The 19,401-nt window shown below is 43.1% G+C and overlaps 1 protein-coding gene across 4 annotated transcripts in view; it reads left to right on the plus strand.

The window, feature by feature from the left end:
* LOC308688082 (protein NLRC3-like) overlaps positions 1-19,401 on the plus strand; it is a 79,570-nt gene that overhangs the window by 1,480 nt on the left and 58,689 nt on the right. For all 4 annotated transcript variants that reach the window (XM_081360946.1, XM_081360947.1, XM_081360948.1 and 1 more), the window contains exon 2: positions 1,733-1,930. In XM_081360946.1, the coding sequence (XP_081217072.1) occupies positions 1,785-1,930 (146 nt within the window). In that variant the 5' untranslated portion in view covers positions 1,733-1,784. The remainder of the gene's footprint in view (positions 1-1,732; positions 1,931-19,401) is intronic.

A 19,401-nucleotide genomic window follows, 5' to 3' on the forward strand; every position in this document is an offset into this window, starting at 1 on the left:
CACTTAAGCGCCAAAACGGTATTTATTTTTTGAATTTCGTAATAAAATTGACAGAATCTGAGAGCTGAGATTTTTTTTTTATATCATAAAAACACCTGCGCTGTTTTGACAGTCTCCTGCACGGTCTCCGTGTCCTCTTTGCTTCGCGATTTTTCTCTGCGTGAGAAAATGGATGTGTGGCGTGAGAGTGTGTGAAAAGTGTCAATTGCGTGAGTTGGCAGCCCTGACTGTTCAGTGGTGCAGTAAGACTGGAGAAAGAAAGTGTGGTCATAGGATAAACACATTTCAGACGAGACCACTTTGGCAAGTTTACTTGAGTTTATTGAACACAATTTATCTTTGGCGGTATGGTTCCTTATGGGGGTTCTTGCTCCATAATTAATGACATATGTAGCTTTAGCATTAACCCCCCTATGGAACCATCAGCTTGAGCAATATACAGATGATTAAGACAGTTTAGTAATGTCTTTAAGCCGTGGTTAAACATGTAGACGTAGCAGTGAAGTCCGGGACGTCTATGCTGTAGCTTGCTATGAGGAAGGGTGTGTCTCGTCTCACGATGATGTCCGTGACTCTAGGACTTGGAAGCCTTGATAATCTGAAACAAAGAAGACAACAGCCAAAAGGTGCATGGAAATATGCTTCATACTTAGAGTGGTGAGGGTGGGGGGGTTGCGAGCAGTTTAAGCATATTTCCCGGGCGGAAGTGCCGCATATATATATATCCTTCCGGTCTAATAGGAGAACGGTAGTGGCTGGAGCAATTTGACAGCTGACCGCATCAGCTGATCGCAGCCTATGCCTAAGTGGTCTGTCTGAACTGAAGCTGTGCTCGATAAACACATAAAATTTACATAATATTTACTTAAAGGAAAACTCTACCGTTTTTTTAAATAGGGCTTATTCACCTTCTTATCTACATTTAGATAGGTGGGCAAATGCATTTTTGTCTCAGTGCATGCATTGTTTTAGTTTGACAGGGTCGGCGCTAGCTTAGCTTAGCTTAATGAATGGAATCCTTTGTTGCCAGCTAGCATGTCATGAGTAAAAGTGATTAAAAAAACCCATCTAATTACTTCTTGTGGCCTGTGTATTCACAACGAGTACAAATAGCGATGCAGATTAACACTAGGCGATTTCCTAGGCAGATATTGACTTGGGACTATATTAGGGGGAAGCACAGGCGAAGCACTGCTACTTGGAAGTTGTGGGATTTCATGTGTTGTGTGATATCTCTGCGGCCAAGTACCAGTGCTTCGCCTGTGGGTTTTTTTTTTTTTTTTTTTTTTTTGATCACTTTTACTCAGGACATGCTAGCTGGCAACAAAGGATTCCATTCATTAAGCTAAGCTAAGCTAAGCTAGTGCCGACCCTGTCAAACTAAACCAATGCATGCACTGAGACAAAAATGCATTTGCCCACCTATCTAAATGTAGATAAGAAGGTGAATAAGCCCTATTTTAAAAAACGGTGGAGTTTTCCTCCGCTTAATGCGAGGCGACTAAACGGATTGTGAAAAACACCTGCAAGAGTTCAGCAGTGTCATTAAAGTGAAGGTGAATCCAGTGTTTAAACGAGGATGCTGTGTTAAAAGTGTGAAAGTGTGGCCGACATGTTGCTCTACAAAACAACATTTTACAGTAACTGGAAAAAAACTGTTAATGTTATTAAGTGAATGAAATGTGTCAAAATTAATTTGTGTTTTGTGCATGTTTTCTGTGTCCACATACAGGTCTGAAAAGTCTCTGATAAAGGAGGAAGAGAAGGAGCAAACTGTATGTAAAATGAGTGTGTGTGAGGAGAGAGAGGAGTCTGTTCACACTCAGAGAGCAGTATCTCCAGGATTCAGCTGTGTGTCTATGAAGAGTAACATCTCCATGTTTGAGCTCCCTGATCTCAGTGATGGACCTGCTGTGACCTCTGACCCTGTGTGAGTAACATGAAGTTCAGGGCCGGTCCATATTCTGCTGGAGCCCTATACGAGATATTATATTATATTATATTATATTATATTATATTATATTATATTATATTATATTATATTATATTATATTATATTATATTAAATTTGTTGCCCCTAAAAACTACAATACTGGCAATTAAAACACACACGAACACAAGTGTGTGTATGGATGCACAAATAGTTGTTAAAATAAAGGGTAAAAAGGCTATAATATATGTATCCAAATTGAATATATTTATAGATAATAGTCTTTGAATCCAGATAACTAGTTAGCCTCATTCGCCTCTTACCTGGCGATCCTATTCTTAAACATAGACTGGAAAATTACATATCCAAACTTAAATGGATGCTGAACTGTATTTTTCTTTTCTATTAATATAAAACCTGTGTCTGGTCACCTAAAACTGCAAGTCAAAGTGGTAAATCCAACCAAGTTGTCTTTCAAATTTATCTCAAACTATCAATATGCTCTGGGAGTTTTAGGCGCAGTAGCCAATATGGCCGCTAGGTGACATTCAAACTCCATTTGGTGATTTAAAAACTTGAAGGGTTTTAATTTCATGAATGCTTCTGGCTACTGGCCTCTTTTGATAAAATACACATAGGGTTTTATTGCTGAAGTGAAATCAAGCAACAACAGAAGTAAATATAAAGTGTTAGCCTACACCGAACTTGCATTAAATGTAAATAAAATTAAAAAGTTCCCACTAGTAGTCCGTTCCAGTTGAAATATTCTAAGTAACTCTTCAAAATATTAAATAAACATCAATGACTCACACAAATAGTAGTTATGATTCTCAATAAAAAATAACTATAACTGACAAAAATAAACAACATTGAAAGTCAGCTTATAACAATGAATTGACTAATTCACCGTTGATAAAAAAGCATGTTTAATTTTACACTATTTGACTTTAATACATAGATTTAATGCTCTGTATGTAATTATAAATTAGAAATGATACTTTTGTGTGCAGAGGGTTTATAGAATGTTTCTAATCGTATTATTCGGGCTGCTTATGGCAAAAATCATAATCACAATTATTTTGCTCAATATTTAAATCACGGTGGGGTCGCTAGAGCAGGCCATGGAGTAAGCCACGTTTTGGGAAGCTCTGCTGAATTTTATTTAAAAACTTTATTTCTAGCGCATTACACTCTCCAAAAAGGTCTAAAATAGATATCCAAAGTTAAACATTAGATAGTCTGCAACTCTGTTTTATTTTATTTTGAGCAAACTCTGTCAATGGCGAAAAATCTTCGACAATTTACCTACACAGGAAGAAACACGGCTAACAGCAAACAAGCCAGCATGACTGATGCTAAGACTGAACTTCTTACCTCGATGAAGGAAGACATATCTGCATTACTCAGGTCAGAACTGAAAGACGTCCTTGCAAGTGAATTTGAGGCCGTTAAAAGTGAAATACAGTCTGTCAAAACTGAAGTCGTCAATAGTATCTCACTGCTTCGCTCCGACCTGGACTCGGTGAAAACTACAGTCGCTGACATGGAACACAGTCTGACCACATGTTCAGATGATGTAGCGTGTCTTCAGACTACAGTTAACAAACTTCAAGCAGAAGTCTCAGATCTACAGAATAAGTGTCTCGACATGGAAGGGAGAATGAGGAGGTTGAATATCCGAATATTGAATGTGCCGGAGGATGCTGAGTCAGGTTCGCCATCTTTTGTCACCAAGCTGCTTAAAGATGTGTTTGCCATGGATAAGTATGTGATGGTAGACAGATCGCACCGAACTCCTCAACTGGAGAAAGCTAAGGGGAAGCCTTGAGCCATTATCGCGAAGCTACACTATCACCAGGACTGCGTGGAGGTACTACGCCGTGCGAGGCAAGCGGGTGGCGCTTTGAAATACGGAGAACTAGCGAAGTTTCGTATCACTTACAACGGGATTAGGAAGGACTTTCTTGATCCGAAACAAGCACTGTTATACGTCCAGTCGAACATCGTCGATGGAGGGAGACCCCCCTCTAATGATGACTGAGAATTTGCAGAATAAAGGCCTAGCGTGGCACACTTCATTGTATACCTGTATATTGATGTTCTGGTGAGTGAAATGACTGTCAGCTGCGGCTGCCAAACAAAAACCGTAAAAATAAAGTAAAATATCCTAATTTAAATGAAGTGCAAAAAACTTTTACAGAAATTTTCCTTAAATGTTTTACAGAAAAACACTGTTATTTTACAGCTATTTCCTGAATTATTACGATCAAACACCTAGCCATTGAATAACAATTACAAGCAGCTTTTAACTTTTATTTCTATTTGATCTTATTTTATTTTTTCAAGAATGCAGGCTATCAGCTTCTGAATGGACAATACTGTGTTACCTATAATGTTATAAAGAAGCGCTATCTTAATTTTGTTTAAACTGTTAGCAGAGCAACCTGTTGGAACTGGAGTTCCCTTTCGTAGTCACTCCGAGTTACATCGGATGACGACGAATGGGGTTTCGCTTAGAAAGCCTCTCACCTTCGAGTATATAAAATGAGCCAATGGCAATGAAATGCCATGGGTCTGCGGAATTTGCATAGCGTAGGTCCCCGGGGGTATATAAGGAAGTGCAGATATGTTTTATATATAAGGAAATGCAGATTTCGCTTCGGAGCCAAGAGTTCTCTTCACTCCTACAAGCCATTCTGAATCATCTTCATTCTACGAGACGAGCGGCTCTTCAGTGTGTTTGTGTGATGGCGCATTCCAGCGAGATCGCATTGCCTGCTGCTGTTTTGTGCAGTGATCTGCCGACAGTGAGTGTGTTTCTCCCTGGGCGCTTCAGCACTCTGCTGAGCTTTTTTCCTCTCTAAAAGAGCTGCACGCGGCACGTCTTTTTCAAGACGGTTCGCCCGTGTATTTACTGGATGTGGGCGCGTGATTCATCTGCCTAACGGTCACGAGCGCTGTTTCGCGTGTTGGGCTTAATCACGCTCGGCAGCGCTCGTGGATGAGTCATGTTTTCATTGCAGGAACATGACCATCGCGATGTTTATAGATCGAGATTCAATGATCTCAGTGTGGGTAGAGTCCCCTCTGCCACACCCCAATCTATCTCTAAAAAAACGGGATACTTTGGCTGGTGGCCAGAGTGATTTGAGGGATACAGTGTGGTACAATACAAAAAAAAACAAAAAACAAAAAAACACGCCCCCCTCCACATCGCATACCGTGGGGCTTCCGTGTGTGCCTGGTTCCTCTCGGGGACCCAGTGTTTCATTCGGGACTCCAGCAGATGGTGTCATGTCACTCACAGCATCACAAGGCGGGCTTGATTCCTCTGGAAATGAGGATTCGACTACGTTGCCTCCCTCAGGTGTGTCGGCGTTAGGCGAGTCAGATCCAGAGCTGATGGCCATGCTTTCCCGGGCAGCTGAAAGCATCGGTTGGAGTGGCGTCGCCCTCCCCCCGAGCGCTGTAGGCTTTCCTGGATGTGCATCAGGACGCTTCTGGCCCGCGGGAGTCCACGTGACTTTCACGGCCCACGAGCGTCCTCTGCCTTCGCTGCCCTTGATCGTGAGGCGATCTTGGTCTGTATGTTCTCTGTCACTATTGTGACACAGGCATGCAGTCCTGTGTGTCGCCTTCACCTTCGAGGCAGTGCTGACTCAGGAGTTCAGTCAGAACCGGCCGCAGTGGAATGCTAGTCCTTCCCTGGCCAACACTGACAGAACGCAGAAACTCGACCACGCCCCCTTGCTGGGACGCTATGCCTCCCATGCCCGGCCTGGTCATTTTCCTGGTCGAGAATTCATTTTCTCAGCTCCCCCATGTCCCAGGCTGGGCTCTTCGGCGGAGAAGCAGACTCAGGTTCGTCTGCACTGATGGTCATCCATCCGTGTGGTCTCCTTAGTCTGCTTCCCGCCAAGGCCACCTCCATGCGGCTCCTCCCATCGGGCCTTCACCGGCCCTGGGCAGGAGGAGGTCGCAGGAGGGTGGCGCTGCCCGTCTCCGCCCCTTAGACTGCCACGCCAGCCTAAGCAGCACTCTTGAGACGGGCAGCTTGGTCGGCGGTGTGGTTGAGGACTGCGCCCAACAGTCTTTGATCACTCCAGAAGCGGACTGAGGCTTCTGCACTGATGATTATCCGTCCATGTGGTCTCCTTAGTCTGCTTCCCGCCGACGCCGCCTCCATGCGGCTCCTCCCCTCGGGCCTTCAACCGCCCGAGCACGAGGAGGTCGCTGGAGGCTGGTGTTAGCCGGCTAAGGGGCAGAGACAGGCGGTGCGCCTGTCTCTGCCCCTTAGCCGGCTAACACCTGGCTAAGCAGCACTCCTGAGACGGGCAGCTTGGAGTTAGGGCTCAGTTCTTCAGGAGCTGGTAGCAGGATCACTCCTTCCCCCGGAGGAGGGCTGGGGGAGAATCTCATTCAAAAAGAACTGATGCTATTTCTCTGAGCCCCAAGAGGCTGTGGATGAGAGCACGCGTCGCCCACGGGCCACGCTGCTCTCAACCCCCTCTGTCGCCAGACCCCTGCCAGAGCACGCCCCCGTGGGACGCTGGTCCTCCCCTGGCCTCCTCTGGCAGGACGCGGCTAATGACCGTGCCCCCGCACAGGGCCACTATGCCACCCTCGCCTGGGCCGGTCATTCCGCCTCGCTGCACCACCGACAGTACGTCTGTGGTTGCGTAATGTCCCGCTGGGTCGCAAGAACCATCAGGCTTGGCCACGCGATTCAGTTCGCGCAGTCTCCTCCCCGCTTCAGGGGAGTCCGCTTCACTATGGTCGGTGGCAATGCCCCTGTCATGAGAGCGGAGGTCGCCACCCTACTGGCGAAGGGTGCGATCGAGACTGTCCCTCCAGCCGAAATGAAGTCCGGCTTCTACAGCTCTTACTTCATTGTACCGAAGAAATCCAGTGGGTTACAGCCAATCCTCGACCTGTGCGTCTTGAACTGCTCCCTTCACAGGTTGCCGTTCAAGATGGCCAAACGCATTTTCGAATGCGTGCAGCCGCAGGATTGGTGTGCAGCGATCGACCTGAAGGACGCCTACTTCCATGTCTCCATTCTTCCTCGACACAGACCGTTCCTACGGTTTGCTTTCGAGGGGCAGGCATACCAGTACGCGGTTCTCCCTTTCGGGCTAGCCCCGTCTCCTCGCGTCTTCACAAAGGTCGTCGAGGCAGCCCTTGTTCCTCTTCGGGAACACGGGGTTCGCATCCTGAACTATCTCGACGACTGGCTGATCCTAGCTCACTCTCGAGACCAGGTTTGCGAACACAGGGACTTAGTGCTCTGGCACCTAGCTCGTCTGGGCCTTCGGATCAACTGGGAGAAGAGCAAACTCTGCCTCGTGCAGAGGATCTCTTTTCTCGGTATGGAGATCGACTTGGTCACCATGTGCGCGCAGCTTACGAGCGAGCGCGCGCAGTCACTGCTGACTTGCCTTCGTCAGTTCGAGGGCAGGAGTGCTGTTCCACTGAAACTTTTTCAGAGGCTCCTGGGGCATATGGCATCCGCAGCCGCAGTAACGCCGCTCGGATTGCTTCATATGGATCAGACAATACCGCCACAGTAGCGTACATCAACCGTCAAGGTGGTCTATGCTCCCGCCGTATGTTGCAACTCGCCCGCCACCTCCTCATATGGAGTCAGAAGCATCTGAGGTCGCTTCGAGCCATTTATATCCCGGGAGACCTGAACCAGGCGGCTGACGAGCTGTCTCGGTTTCGGCCTCTCGCTGGAGAATGGAGACTCCATCCCCTGTCGGTTCAGCTGATTTGGGATCAGTTCGGGGACGCACAGGTAGATCTGTTTGCCTCCCACGACTCGTCCCATTGCGACCTGTTTAATTCCCTGACCGAGGGCATGCTCGGCACGGATGCACTGGCGCACAGCTGGCCGCGGGGCCTCCGCAAGTATGCGTTTCCCCCAGTGAGCCTTCTTGCGCAGACTTTGCGCAAGATCAGGGAGGACGAGGAGCAGGTAATATTGGTTGCCCCATATTGGCACAACCGCACTTGGTTCCCAGAACTAGTACTCCTCGCGACAGCACCTCCCTGGCCAATTCCTCTGAGGAAGGACCTGCTTTCTCTGGGACGGGGCACCTTGTGGCACCCTCGTCCCGATCTTTGGAACCTCCACGTATGGCTCCTGGACGGGACGAGGTAGGTTTGAGTACCCTACCACCAGCGGTGGTGGCTACCATCACTTCCGCTAGAGCATCGTCCACGAGACATGCCTATGCGTTGAAGTGGAACCTCTTCGTCAACTGGTGTTCTTCTAAACATCTAGAACCCACAAAATGCCCCATCAGTGTCGTGCTTTCCTTCCTGCAAGAAGGGTTGGAGCGAAGGCTGTCTCCCTCCACCCTGAAAGTGTATGTTGCTGCCATTGCCGCACATCACGACGCAGTTGATGGTAAGTCCTTGGGAAAGCACGACCTGATCGTCAGGTTCCTGAGGGGAGCGAGGAGACTGAATCCTCCTCGTCCTCCCCTCGTACCCTCTTGGGACCTCTCAGTGGTTTTAACTGCCCTGCAGAGTGCTCCCTTTGAGCCTCTGCAATCAGTGGAGCTTAAGTTCCTGTCAATGAAGACAGCGCTCCTGGTTGCATTGGCCTCCATCAAGAGGGTAGGGGACCTGCAGGCATTTTCGGTTGATGAAGCGTGCCTGGAATTCGGACCGGGTAACTCTCACGTGATCCTGAGACCCCGGCCTGGATATGTGCCCAAGGTTCCCACCACACCCTTTCAAACCAGGTGGTGAACCTGCAAGCGCTGCCCTTGGAGGAGGCAGACCCAGCCTTGGCACTGCTTTGTCCAGTACGCGCCCTCCGTGCTTACGTTGACAGAATGCAGTGTTTCAGGACCTCAGACCAGCTCTTTGTCTGTCATGGTGGGAAGCTGAAGGGAAAGGCTCTCTCCAAGCAAAGGTTGTCTCACTGGATAGTAGACGCCATTGCTTTGGCTTACCAGCAGCAAGGTCGACCATGCCCCCTTGGTGTGATGGCCCACTCCACTCGGAGTGTGGCATCCTCTTGGGCTCTAGCGCATGGCGCCTCGCTAACAGACATCTGCAGAGCTGCAGGCTGGGCGACACCTAACACATTCGCGAGATTCTACAATCTCCGAGTAGAGCCAGTTTCTTCTCATGTACTCGCTTCAACTAGCCGGTGCTAGATTCTGCTCAGGTGTCTTCGCTTGCTTGCCATTCCTCTCCACGGATGGGATACGTGCGATATTTTCCTCAGGTGAGCCTCATAAGCCCTGAGTCTCCTCCAGCACTGTTGACGTCAACGCCAGAGTTATGCCACTGGCAGCTTTCGCGCTTGGCTAGGTGCCTCCATGTGCATGGTTCCCCCTCCGGGCGACCCCCACATGTGTATTTCCACTGTAAGCCTCTTTGAGCATGTGTCTTTCCCTTGGCAAGCCACCTTGCCACCCCTGGGGTTGAAATATTCCACCTGCGGCTGGACACCCCAGTGATTCTCCATATGCAGCCCTTAGCGGTCATATGTGTATTCCAAGTCCCCCCCTTCGGGTTGGGCATAATTGCATATTTCCACTGAGATTTGCTTCCCAGTGTACCTTGGTATTCCTGTGTTAAGAAGGAGTCCTTCGTCCGTGCCAGTCACACGGCAGGGAGCTCAGACTTACGCAGAGCACTGGAAGACAGTTGAGAGGTGGCGTGATTACACTGGGAACCCCATTCGTTGTCATCCGACGTAACTCGGAGTGACTACGAAATGGAACGTCTCGGTTACGTATGTAACCCTCGTTCCCTGAGCAGGGAACGGAGACGTTACGTCTCCCTGCCACCTCCGCTGTACCGCTGGAACGCCTGAGTTCAGTCTCGGCTCCTCAGCGAAGACATATCTGCATGTTGCTAGCGCACTTCCTTATGTACCCCCGGGGGGGGGGGACCTACCTAAATTCCGCAGACCCATGGCATTTCATTGCCATTGGCTCGTTTTTTTTTTGTGCAATTTTTATTTTTAACATTTTTCAATATGAACATTTATGGGAAGAGCACCTGTACAGAAAAATGTTTCTTTCACTTAAAACTGTAACACTCATATGAAGTCAGACCTTATGGGCTTGACATACTCAGACCACTTTGTCCAGATTTTGTAAAACAAGTCTCTTTGAATCCTGAGAGTAAATGAAAGCTTTTCCATAGTGTAGATTTCTTGGATTATGTTGACCCACTCTTCGATGGTCGGAATGTCCGGTTTTAACCATTTCCTGGTTATGGCTTTCTTACTTGCTGCCAGCAGCGTCCAAAGCAACCTCTTGTCCTTATTTCTCCAGTTATTAACATCCACATTGCCCAAATACACATTTTCAAAATTGCAAGGTATTTTGCTACCGAATATATGATTAATATGTTCACATATTTGTGACCAATAAGGGATTAACAATGGGCAGTCCCAGAAAATGTGGAAATGATTGGCTCCTGAGATTCCACAGAGCCTCCAGCATGAGTCTCCATTACCCTGGTGTCTCTTTTGAATAGGTGTGATAAAAAAACCTGATTATATTCTTCCAACAAAACTCTCGCCAAGTGTTCGAACCAGTAGTGCTCCCTTGTACTCTACATATATTCAACCAACTTTCATTTGAAATTTGTATATTGCCTTCCATTTCCCATCTCCTCTTAATGTACTCTGTGTTAGATTTTTTGCCTTGCTGAATGGCTTTGTATAACTTAGAAACTACTTTATTTAAAGAAAATGATGTAATTAATGTTAAGAAAGTCTTTAGGAACCTCAAGTCGCATTTTTCCAACGTTGTTTTTATATTTTGATCAAAATAATGCCTAACCTGTAAGTATCTATAGAAATCGTCTTGACCTAAACCATATTTATTCTGTAAGAGTTCAAAACTCATAAATGCTCCCTTGTGCATAAAAGAATAGTAGGTTGTAATTCCTTTTGAGATCCAACCTTTAAATCTTCCATCAAAGGCATTTGGTCTGAAATCCGAATCATACGCACACCACCTTAAAATTCTAGACAATTTTTTTAAGTTGCATATTTGCATTATTCTATTCCAAGAGTTCAGAAGAGACTCATACACAACTTCTTCAGTTATATTGATATTTCTTTGTAGTTTTTTGTCATTTAAGAGGGCCATAATGGGTATATCTTTCATAATAGTCTCTTCAGCATCTTTCCATCCAGCTGAATAACTGGGCGAAGATAAACAAATTAAAGGTCTAACTTGAGCAGCATAATAATAGTCCCTGAGGCAGGGAAGGCCCAGCCCCCCTTTCTCCTTCATCAATTGCAACGTTTGATATTTTATCCTACCCCTTTTATTTTGCCAAATATATTTTGCCAATATGTTATCCCACTCATCGAAATGTTTTTTAGATATCCAAATAGGAAGACATTGAAAGAGGTACAAGAAACGAGGGAGGATATTTATTCTGATTGATTCCACTCGAGAGTATAAACTCAAAAATGGGACATTATTCCACCTTTGTAAATCTGATCTTATTTTTGAGATTAGAGGCCCATAATTGGCATCAAACATTCTAGATGGATCCTCTGTCAGGACAGCTCCCAAATATTTAATGCTATTTGATTCCCATTTCCATTTATATGTGTTTTTAATCTTTGTATGCGGATTGTAATTCAACCTTAGAACCTGAGTTTTAGTAATATTGATTTTATAGCCCGAAAAAGTGGCATATTCTTCCAGTATTTTCATTAATTTAGGAAGTGACTGATTGGGATCTGTCAAAAATATTAATATGTCATCAGCGAATAGAGCTAATTTTTGTTCACCTGATTTTAAAGTGACCCCTTGAATTTCTGTGCTCTGCCTAATCCACTGAGCTAAGGGCTCAATAAATAAAGAAAAAAGTAATGCCGATGCTCCACATCCCTGGCGGGTTCCTCTTTCTAATTGAATAGATTTGGATAAATCCCCGTTTATTTTAACTCTGGCAGTAGGTTTGTTGTACAGTGCAGAAAATGTCTCCAAGTCAGAATGAAAGCCAAATGCCTCCAATACTTTATATAAAAATGTCCATCGTACCGAATCAAACGCTTTTTCTGCGTCCAAACTTATTATAAGAGTTTCTAATTTGCATTGCCTGACATGTTTCATTATCAGAAGCGCTTTCCTAATATTGTCCTGCGTCTGTCTCTGTCTAATAAAACCTGTCTGGTCTTTGTGTATGAGTTCAGGTAAGATTACCTCGAGACGTTTACATAGTATGGAAGTAAATAATTTATAATCTATATTGAGTACACTTACGGGGCGATAGTTTCCACAGTCAAGTTTGTCTTTATTTTCTTTGGGGATAATAGAAATAATTGCCTCTCTCCACGATGGAGGAATAGTCTTCGTTTCAAGTACCCCATTGAATGCTTTCATTAATGTCGGTGCCAAGTGATCTTGCATGAGTTTATACCATTCGGAATTGAATCCGTCTGCACCAGGGGTTTTTTCCATTTTTTAATCTCTTAATTGCGGATATAATTTCTTCCATAGTAATTTTTGAAATTAGCTTCTTGTTCTGATCATTTGTGACTTGAGGTAGATTAAGTGAAGATAAAAATGAGTCAATTTCAGTAACACTTCTTAATTGTGGCTGAGAATATAGCTTCTGATAATACTCTTCAAAACACTGATGTACTTGTTCTAGCTTAGTTTCAATTTGGTTTGTTTCAGGATGTTTAATTTTGAAAATTGTTCTCTCTGCCTGTTGTTTCCTTAATCTATAAAACAAAAGTTTAAGCGCTTTCCCTCCAGTATCATAATATTGATGTTTTGTAAAAATAAGCTTTTTTTGAATGTCCTGTGTGTTTATTTCGTTTATCTCCTTCTTTACTTCGGACATTTTTACTTTCACTGAGTCCTGAAGAGAAGATGAATGTTCTTTCTGTAATTCTTTAAGTTTAATCTCTAGATCTAGTAATTTTTGTTTTTTCATTTTCTTTACTGTAGAAGAAATTGCAATAATTTTCCCACGAAGCACCGCTTTTAAAGCATCCCATAATATAACTGGTGAGACTGTGTCATTGTCATTGTATTCCAGATAGGATTCGATTTCAAATTTCAATTTATTCATGATTTCCTTATCATTCAAAAGATTCGCATTTAGTTTCCATAGAGTAGACTTTATTTTACCACTAAGGTTAAGGAACAGATATACCGGATTGTGGTCTGAGAGTGCACTTATTCCTATGTCACAATTTACCACTCGAAACATATCGTTTTTAAACATCAAAAATAAGTCTATTCTGGAGTAAACATTGTGCGCCCCAGAATAATGAGTGTAATCCCGCCCTGTCGGGTTAATTTCCCTCCATATATCTACTATTCCCACTTCTTTCATGAAATTATTTACTTTTTTATAAAAATTTTTGGTGTCGGGTTTACCATTTGAACTGTCATTTTTAGGGTTCAATCGAATGTTAAAATCTCCCCCACATATTAAAACGCCCTGAATCTTTGTTGTCATTGTTTCAAGTACATGTTTGTAAAATGACCAGTCACTACCCAGTGGAATATAAACATTGAACAGACTCACTAAGGTTCCCTCAATTTTACCAATTACCATAATGTACCTCCCCTCTTTATCTTTGTGTTCAGATATGAATTCGAAATTTACCGCACTGCACAACAAAATCGCCACTCCTCTACGTCTACCCGAGTCATGTGAGGAGAAATATACTTTTGTGTACCCCATTTTGTTTAATTTAGAATGTTCATTATCACTGAGGTGGGATTCCTGTATGAATGCTATCTGGACCTTGTCCCTTTTCAATTGAGATAACATTTTTGACCTCTTAACTGGATTAAGTATGCCATTTATGTTAAGTGATACAAGTTTTATAGGTCTATTAAACATGTAACTGTATCAATGATTAACCAAACAAATAAACACGGTACTCTTCCCTTCTCTGCGCAGAACAGCAGAGTATAACGAACAAAAAAACATACGTAAAATACGAACAAATAGAACAACATAAAATATAACAGAGTGACAAAAAGGTGACTTCCTGTGTAGGGGTCTACCCTTTAGACCCTAATAGGCCCACGTGGGCGCTCTAAGGCAAAACCCTTCAACTGGTTTCAGTGAAGGGGGTCCTTGTTGGTTCACAGTATCTTGAAGCTCAACCTACATAACCCATCTATTCAAAATTCACAACCTACTCACCACCGTGTCATAACAGTAAGATCGCTCTGAGGTTTTCCACCTCACTTTGTTTCAATTCAATCCGCTGTCGCGTCTGGAGTGGTCCTCCGAAATGCGCGAAGTTTATCCTTGTAGCTGGTGTCTCGAGTGGGGTTGCGTGTAGCCTTCATAGCGCGCCGATTCACTCGGGTCCAGGACAGCTGTTTTATCCGCTCGATCAATGATGCCGGTGGCGGTGCTGGCATTGTCGTGATCACATAGCCTCTTTTCACTAGATCTTTGGCTGCTTCAGTCGGTGAATCGTATATTTCGGCTCCATTTTCGTGCATCACGCGCAGCCTCGCGGGGAATAGTGTTTGAAACTTCACATTTTTAGCTTTCAGAACCTTCCGAATTTCAGCATACTCCTTCCGTTTAGCAATGATGGATGGTGGGTAATCATGATCGAGGTTTACGTGATTGTCTTTCCACTTGAATCCTTTAGTTTGCCACGCTTTGTGTAGCAGCATCTCCTTCACCTTAAAGCTCAAAAACTTGACCACGATAGAGCGAGGCGGTGCACCTGTTGCTGGTTGAGGACCTAGCGAGCGATGTGCCCTTTGAATTTGCAAATCAGGCACTTCTTCAGACAGTTGAAGGCCCTCGCGAAGGAGTTTGTCCACAAAAGACAGCATGTTAACGGAGTCTTTTTCGGTCTCTTCGGCTACCCCGTAAATCCTTAGATTATCTCGTCTGCTGTGGCTCTCCATTTCAGTTAGTTTCTCATCTAGCCTCATGTGTAGCTTTAGCATCTCCAATGCTGCATCCTCTGAGACTTGTATCCGCTCTTTGGCCTTTTCGATACGGTCTTCGGCCTCTCCCAGTCTGTTCTTGATACCCGATATGTCACTTCTTAGCTCCTCAAATTGCTGTCTGTTCTCCTGGCGAAATTGCCTCAGTTCTTGCAAAATCTCCGCGTCCTCCATCTCCTGTTAACTGCTATGTTAGTTAGCCTTGACTATCGAGAATAAAATTGTATTTCACTGCTCAAGACGCCTCAGTAACAAATTAAATGTTTACGATAGTGTCTTGCCCCTTCATTTAAGTTAAATTTTAACTATATCATCAATATAAAAGGGGCTTTTGTTCGAATTTCACGGGTTCTATCGGGAGCTTTCTACTGTGCGACCGTCATGGCTGATGTTCCGACCGGAAGCCCCATCATTGGCTCGTTTTATATACTCGAAGGTGAGAGGCTTTCTAAGCGAAACCCCATTCGTCGCCATCCGACGTAACGTCTCCGTTCCCTACTCAGGGAACGAGGGTTACTTACACTGTTAAAAATTTATTGTAATTTTACAGGAAATTCCTGGCAACTAATTGCAGTAAATTTACAGCAAGTAATATACAGGATTATTACTGTTTACTTTTACAATAAAGTACTGTATTTATACAGCAGTTGTACTGTGATTATAGTAGCATTATTACAGTAAAATGCTGTATTTTATTTCAATTTACTGTATATTTACTGCAACTCAGTTGCCAGGAATTTCCTGTAATTTCACAGGACAGAATTACAATTTAATATTGTAATTCAATATACTGTATCCTGTTATTTGTAAATATTACAATACAATGCTGCCTGTAATTATCCGTATTAGGCAATTAAAAACACAACAATGATATCTTTTTAATCTTTTATTAAAAACTGTTTTCTTAGGAGGGTGTAAACAGGTGCGTTGAGCCCGTATCTCTTCTCTGCTTTGCAGTCCGTCTGGGAGTTGATTCCACAAAAAGTTCTGAAAACCGAGAGAGAGGAAAAAAAGTTTTAAGTTTTCATATCTGTTAAATAATGACAAATACTGTGTAAAAAAACAAAAGTATTGCTACTTGCTCATAAACAAAAATGATTTTGATGCATTTATTTAATATTAACAACTTAACTTGTTATTAGTTCACCCCAAAAAAATGATGTCATTAATGACTCACCCTCATGTCGTTCCAAGCCCGTAAGACAGCCGTTCATCTTCTGAACACAGTTTAAGATATTTTAGATTTAGTCCGAGAGCTTTCTGTCCCTCCATTGAAAATGTATGTACGGTATACTGTCCATGTCCAGAAAGCTAATAAAGACATCATCAAAGTAGTCCATGTGACATCAGGGGGTTAGTTAGAATGTTTTGAAGCATCGAAAATACATTTTGGTCCAAAAATAACAAAAACTACGACTTTATTCAGCATTGTATTCTCTTCTGGGTCTGTTGTCAATCCGGGTTCACGACTCCGCAGTGACGCTGCTGACGTGTTATCTGGTGCGCCCGAGCTTCGTTTACAGTCTGAGGGAGACGCACGCTGTATTCAAGCTATTTTATATTTTTCCTCTGTGTCGAAATCCTTAGACATGTTTGCGAAGATTGTTTTGTTTACAGCAGCGTCACTGCGGAGTCGTGAACCCGGATTGACAACAGACCCAGAAGAGAATACAATGCTGAATAAAGTCGTAGTTTTTGTTATTTTTGGACCAAAATGTATTTTCGATGCTTCAAAACATTCTAACTAACCCCCTGATGTCACATGGACTACTTTGATGATGTCTTTATTAGCTTTCTGGACATGGACAGTATACCGTACATACATTTTCAATGGAGGGACAGAAAGCTCTTGGACTAAATCTAAAATATCTTAAACTGTGTTCCGAAGATGAACGGCTGTCTTACGGGCTTGGAACGACATGAGGGTGAGTCATTAATGACATCATTTTCATTTTTGGGTGAACTAACCCTTTAAAATTTAGAATTACATTGGCTTTTACATTGTTTTTTTGTAAATATATAACGTCATTGCATGCATGTATGCACTGTCGAATGACGCTTTGGACAAAAGCATCTGCTAAATACCTTAACCACACTTCAAAGTGTTTTATTTAATTAATTAATGAAAGTCGTAATGTTAAACTGCTGTCCGTCAGACTCTTCTGTTTACACATAAATGTCCTGTATGGGAATAAAAAACTCTAGGTAGAACAGACACTTAACAGTAATAGCTGGGTCTCCATCCAACTGTTTAATGCACATTTTAACCATTTGAAAAAGAAATCCTGACCTGGCTGAAACGGTTAAAATTCACAATATATTTACAATCGGAGTTATATTAATAAACACCCTGATGCTTCAGAGCTTTATAATGGCAGTGGATTGCAACATCAGTTTGAAGCTCAGAAAAGTGCATCTATCCATCATAAAAGTGATTCACACAGCTCTGAGGGGTTAATAATAAAGGCCTTCTGAAGCAAAGCAATGAGTTTGTAAAGTTTTAAATATTAATATTTTTCATACATTAAGTAAAATAACTAGCTTCTGGCCAAAAGAACAATAACATACAGATTTTACTCTAAAGCGCAACTTATGCGAGTAATACAACGTACTGCTGATATTTACACTACGCCATGAAGCACTACGCTACTTCTGACGTCATGAGTTGCGCAAGTTGCACTTTGAATGCAAGTAGACTGCGTATGGCCGTTCGGCCGTAAGCTAGAATTTTACTTTGTAACGTGTTAAATATGGATATTTTTCTTACACAAACTCTTCGCTTCAGGAGGCCTATTTTAACCCCTCAGAGCCGTGTGGAGCACTTTTATGATGGATAGATGCACTTTTTTGAGCTTCAAACTGATCCACTGCCAATGTAAAGCTTGGAAGTGTCAGGTTTTGTTTTTGTATAACTCAGATTGTATTTGTCAGAAAGAATGGTTTGAAGGCAAGTAAATCATGGGGTAATTTTCATTTAAAAGTGAACTACTCTTTTAACAAAATAAGGGATGAATATACCTTGTACAATTAAGCAAGGTGTGCTGGGTAGGGTCTTTCTCTGGATATCAGCAGCTGTGGCGGAGGGCTAGGGAATACAAAATGTAAACATTACCAAATGTATTACCAATTACACAACAAATACCAATTACAAATCTATTATTATTTTAATATTCCATACAGTCTGCCAGGCAGCCACATATAATTTGAGAAAAACAAAATGGTGAAAGCCTTTCAACAGAACCCAGGCTCCGAAAAAATATTTAATGACGATGCTGGTTGGTTAAGTTGCGCACGCGCAGTTTGTTTTATATAAAGACAGATTACATGACTGCTCTTCCACCCTGGTTGGCCAAGCACAAAGTAAAGTTATAACATCTGAACAGATGCTATATTCAGCTTTTATCACAGCTATAGCTAACTTACAGAATTAAATTAAGATACCAGCAGTCATTTAATTGAAGCCCATATTTCAAATAACAATTTAACGTTTGTAAACACAAGCAAACGTTATTTGAAATATGGGCTTTAATTAAATGACAATGCTGGTATCTTCATTTAATTCTGTAAGTATTCAGCGACCGGAAAATCTACAAGCTAACGTTACGTTTATGCTAAGTGTGTAAACCACCACGACTTCAAGACCCCCGATTACAAAACAGCAAAACAGAAGTCCTAATACTTAGCTAACGTTACAACAGCCTGCCCGGTAGCACGTGTAATCAATGCAATAATAATCTGAGCTAAGGAAGCTCACGGGGCTAACGTTAATGCTTATTTTTACAGTCTGTGCTAACATTATTTGAGCTATCATCATTGTGGTGGTTTTCCATTCACGTTAACAGTTACGTTAATTTACAAGCTCAGCTCGACTCGATTCTACTCACCATGTTTGTTTTTCCATTGTGAATATCTAGTGTCTTGTACCTGATGTGATGTGGTAACTTAGCCTAACGTTACCTTTTCCCTTATGGATTGAAGACGCCGCCACTTCAGCGGGGTCAGTTCAGGTTATACCGGGAGTGAGCGAGTCGAGTCGGGGCGAGTTGAGCTAACGTTATAGGGATCTAACTTTACTCTAGCCAATGTCACTGAGAAATATACCAAACAAAAAATTGTGAATATCTCGTACCTTACACCTTCATGTGGTTCCTTTTCCGTATGGATTGAGAAAGAAGACGCCACTTCACCGCGGTCAGTTCACGTTGTTTTTAGTCGACTCGGGGCGAACGTCACTGAAGCTAATGTCACTGAAATATACCAAACGAAACAATCAGCAGCACTCACTCATATCAACGGTATTAATATATCCATATACTTATAAAATAGATTTAATGTTAACGTTTCATACCTGAGATGTGTTCTTCTTCCAAAAATGTTTGATTCTCTGGTGCCGTTGGCCGCGCGCAATTTCAAAATTCAAACAGCAACGATCCCACAATGCTATGCGGTGGCTGTAAAATAATGCTTCTACAGTGTAGTTACAATAAAATTACAGGACTGTCCATAAATTTCCCATCATGCATTTGCATTTAC

Source organism: Scardinius erythrophthalmus (genome assembly GCF_964197995.2).
Source record: "Scardinius erythrophthalmus genome assembly, chromosome: 1".
NCBI classification, from domain to species: Eukaryota; Metazoa; Chordata; class Actinopteri; order Cypriniformes; family Leuciscidae; genus Scardinius; species Scardinius erythrophthalmus.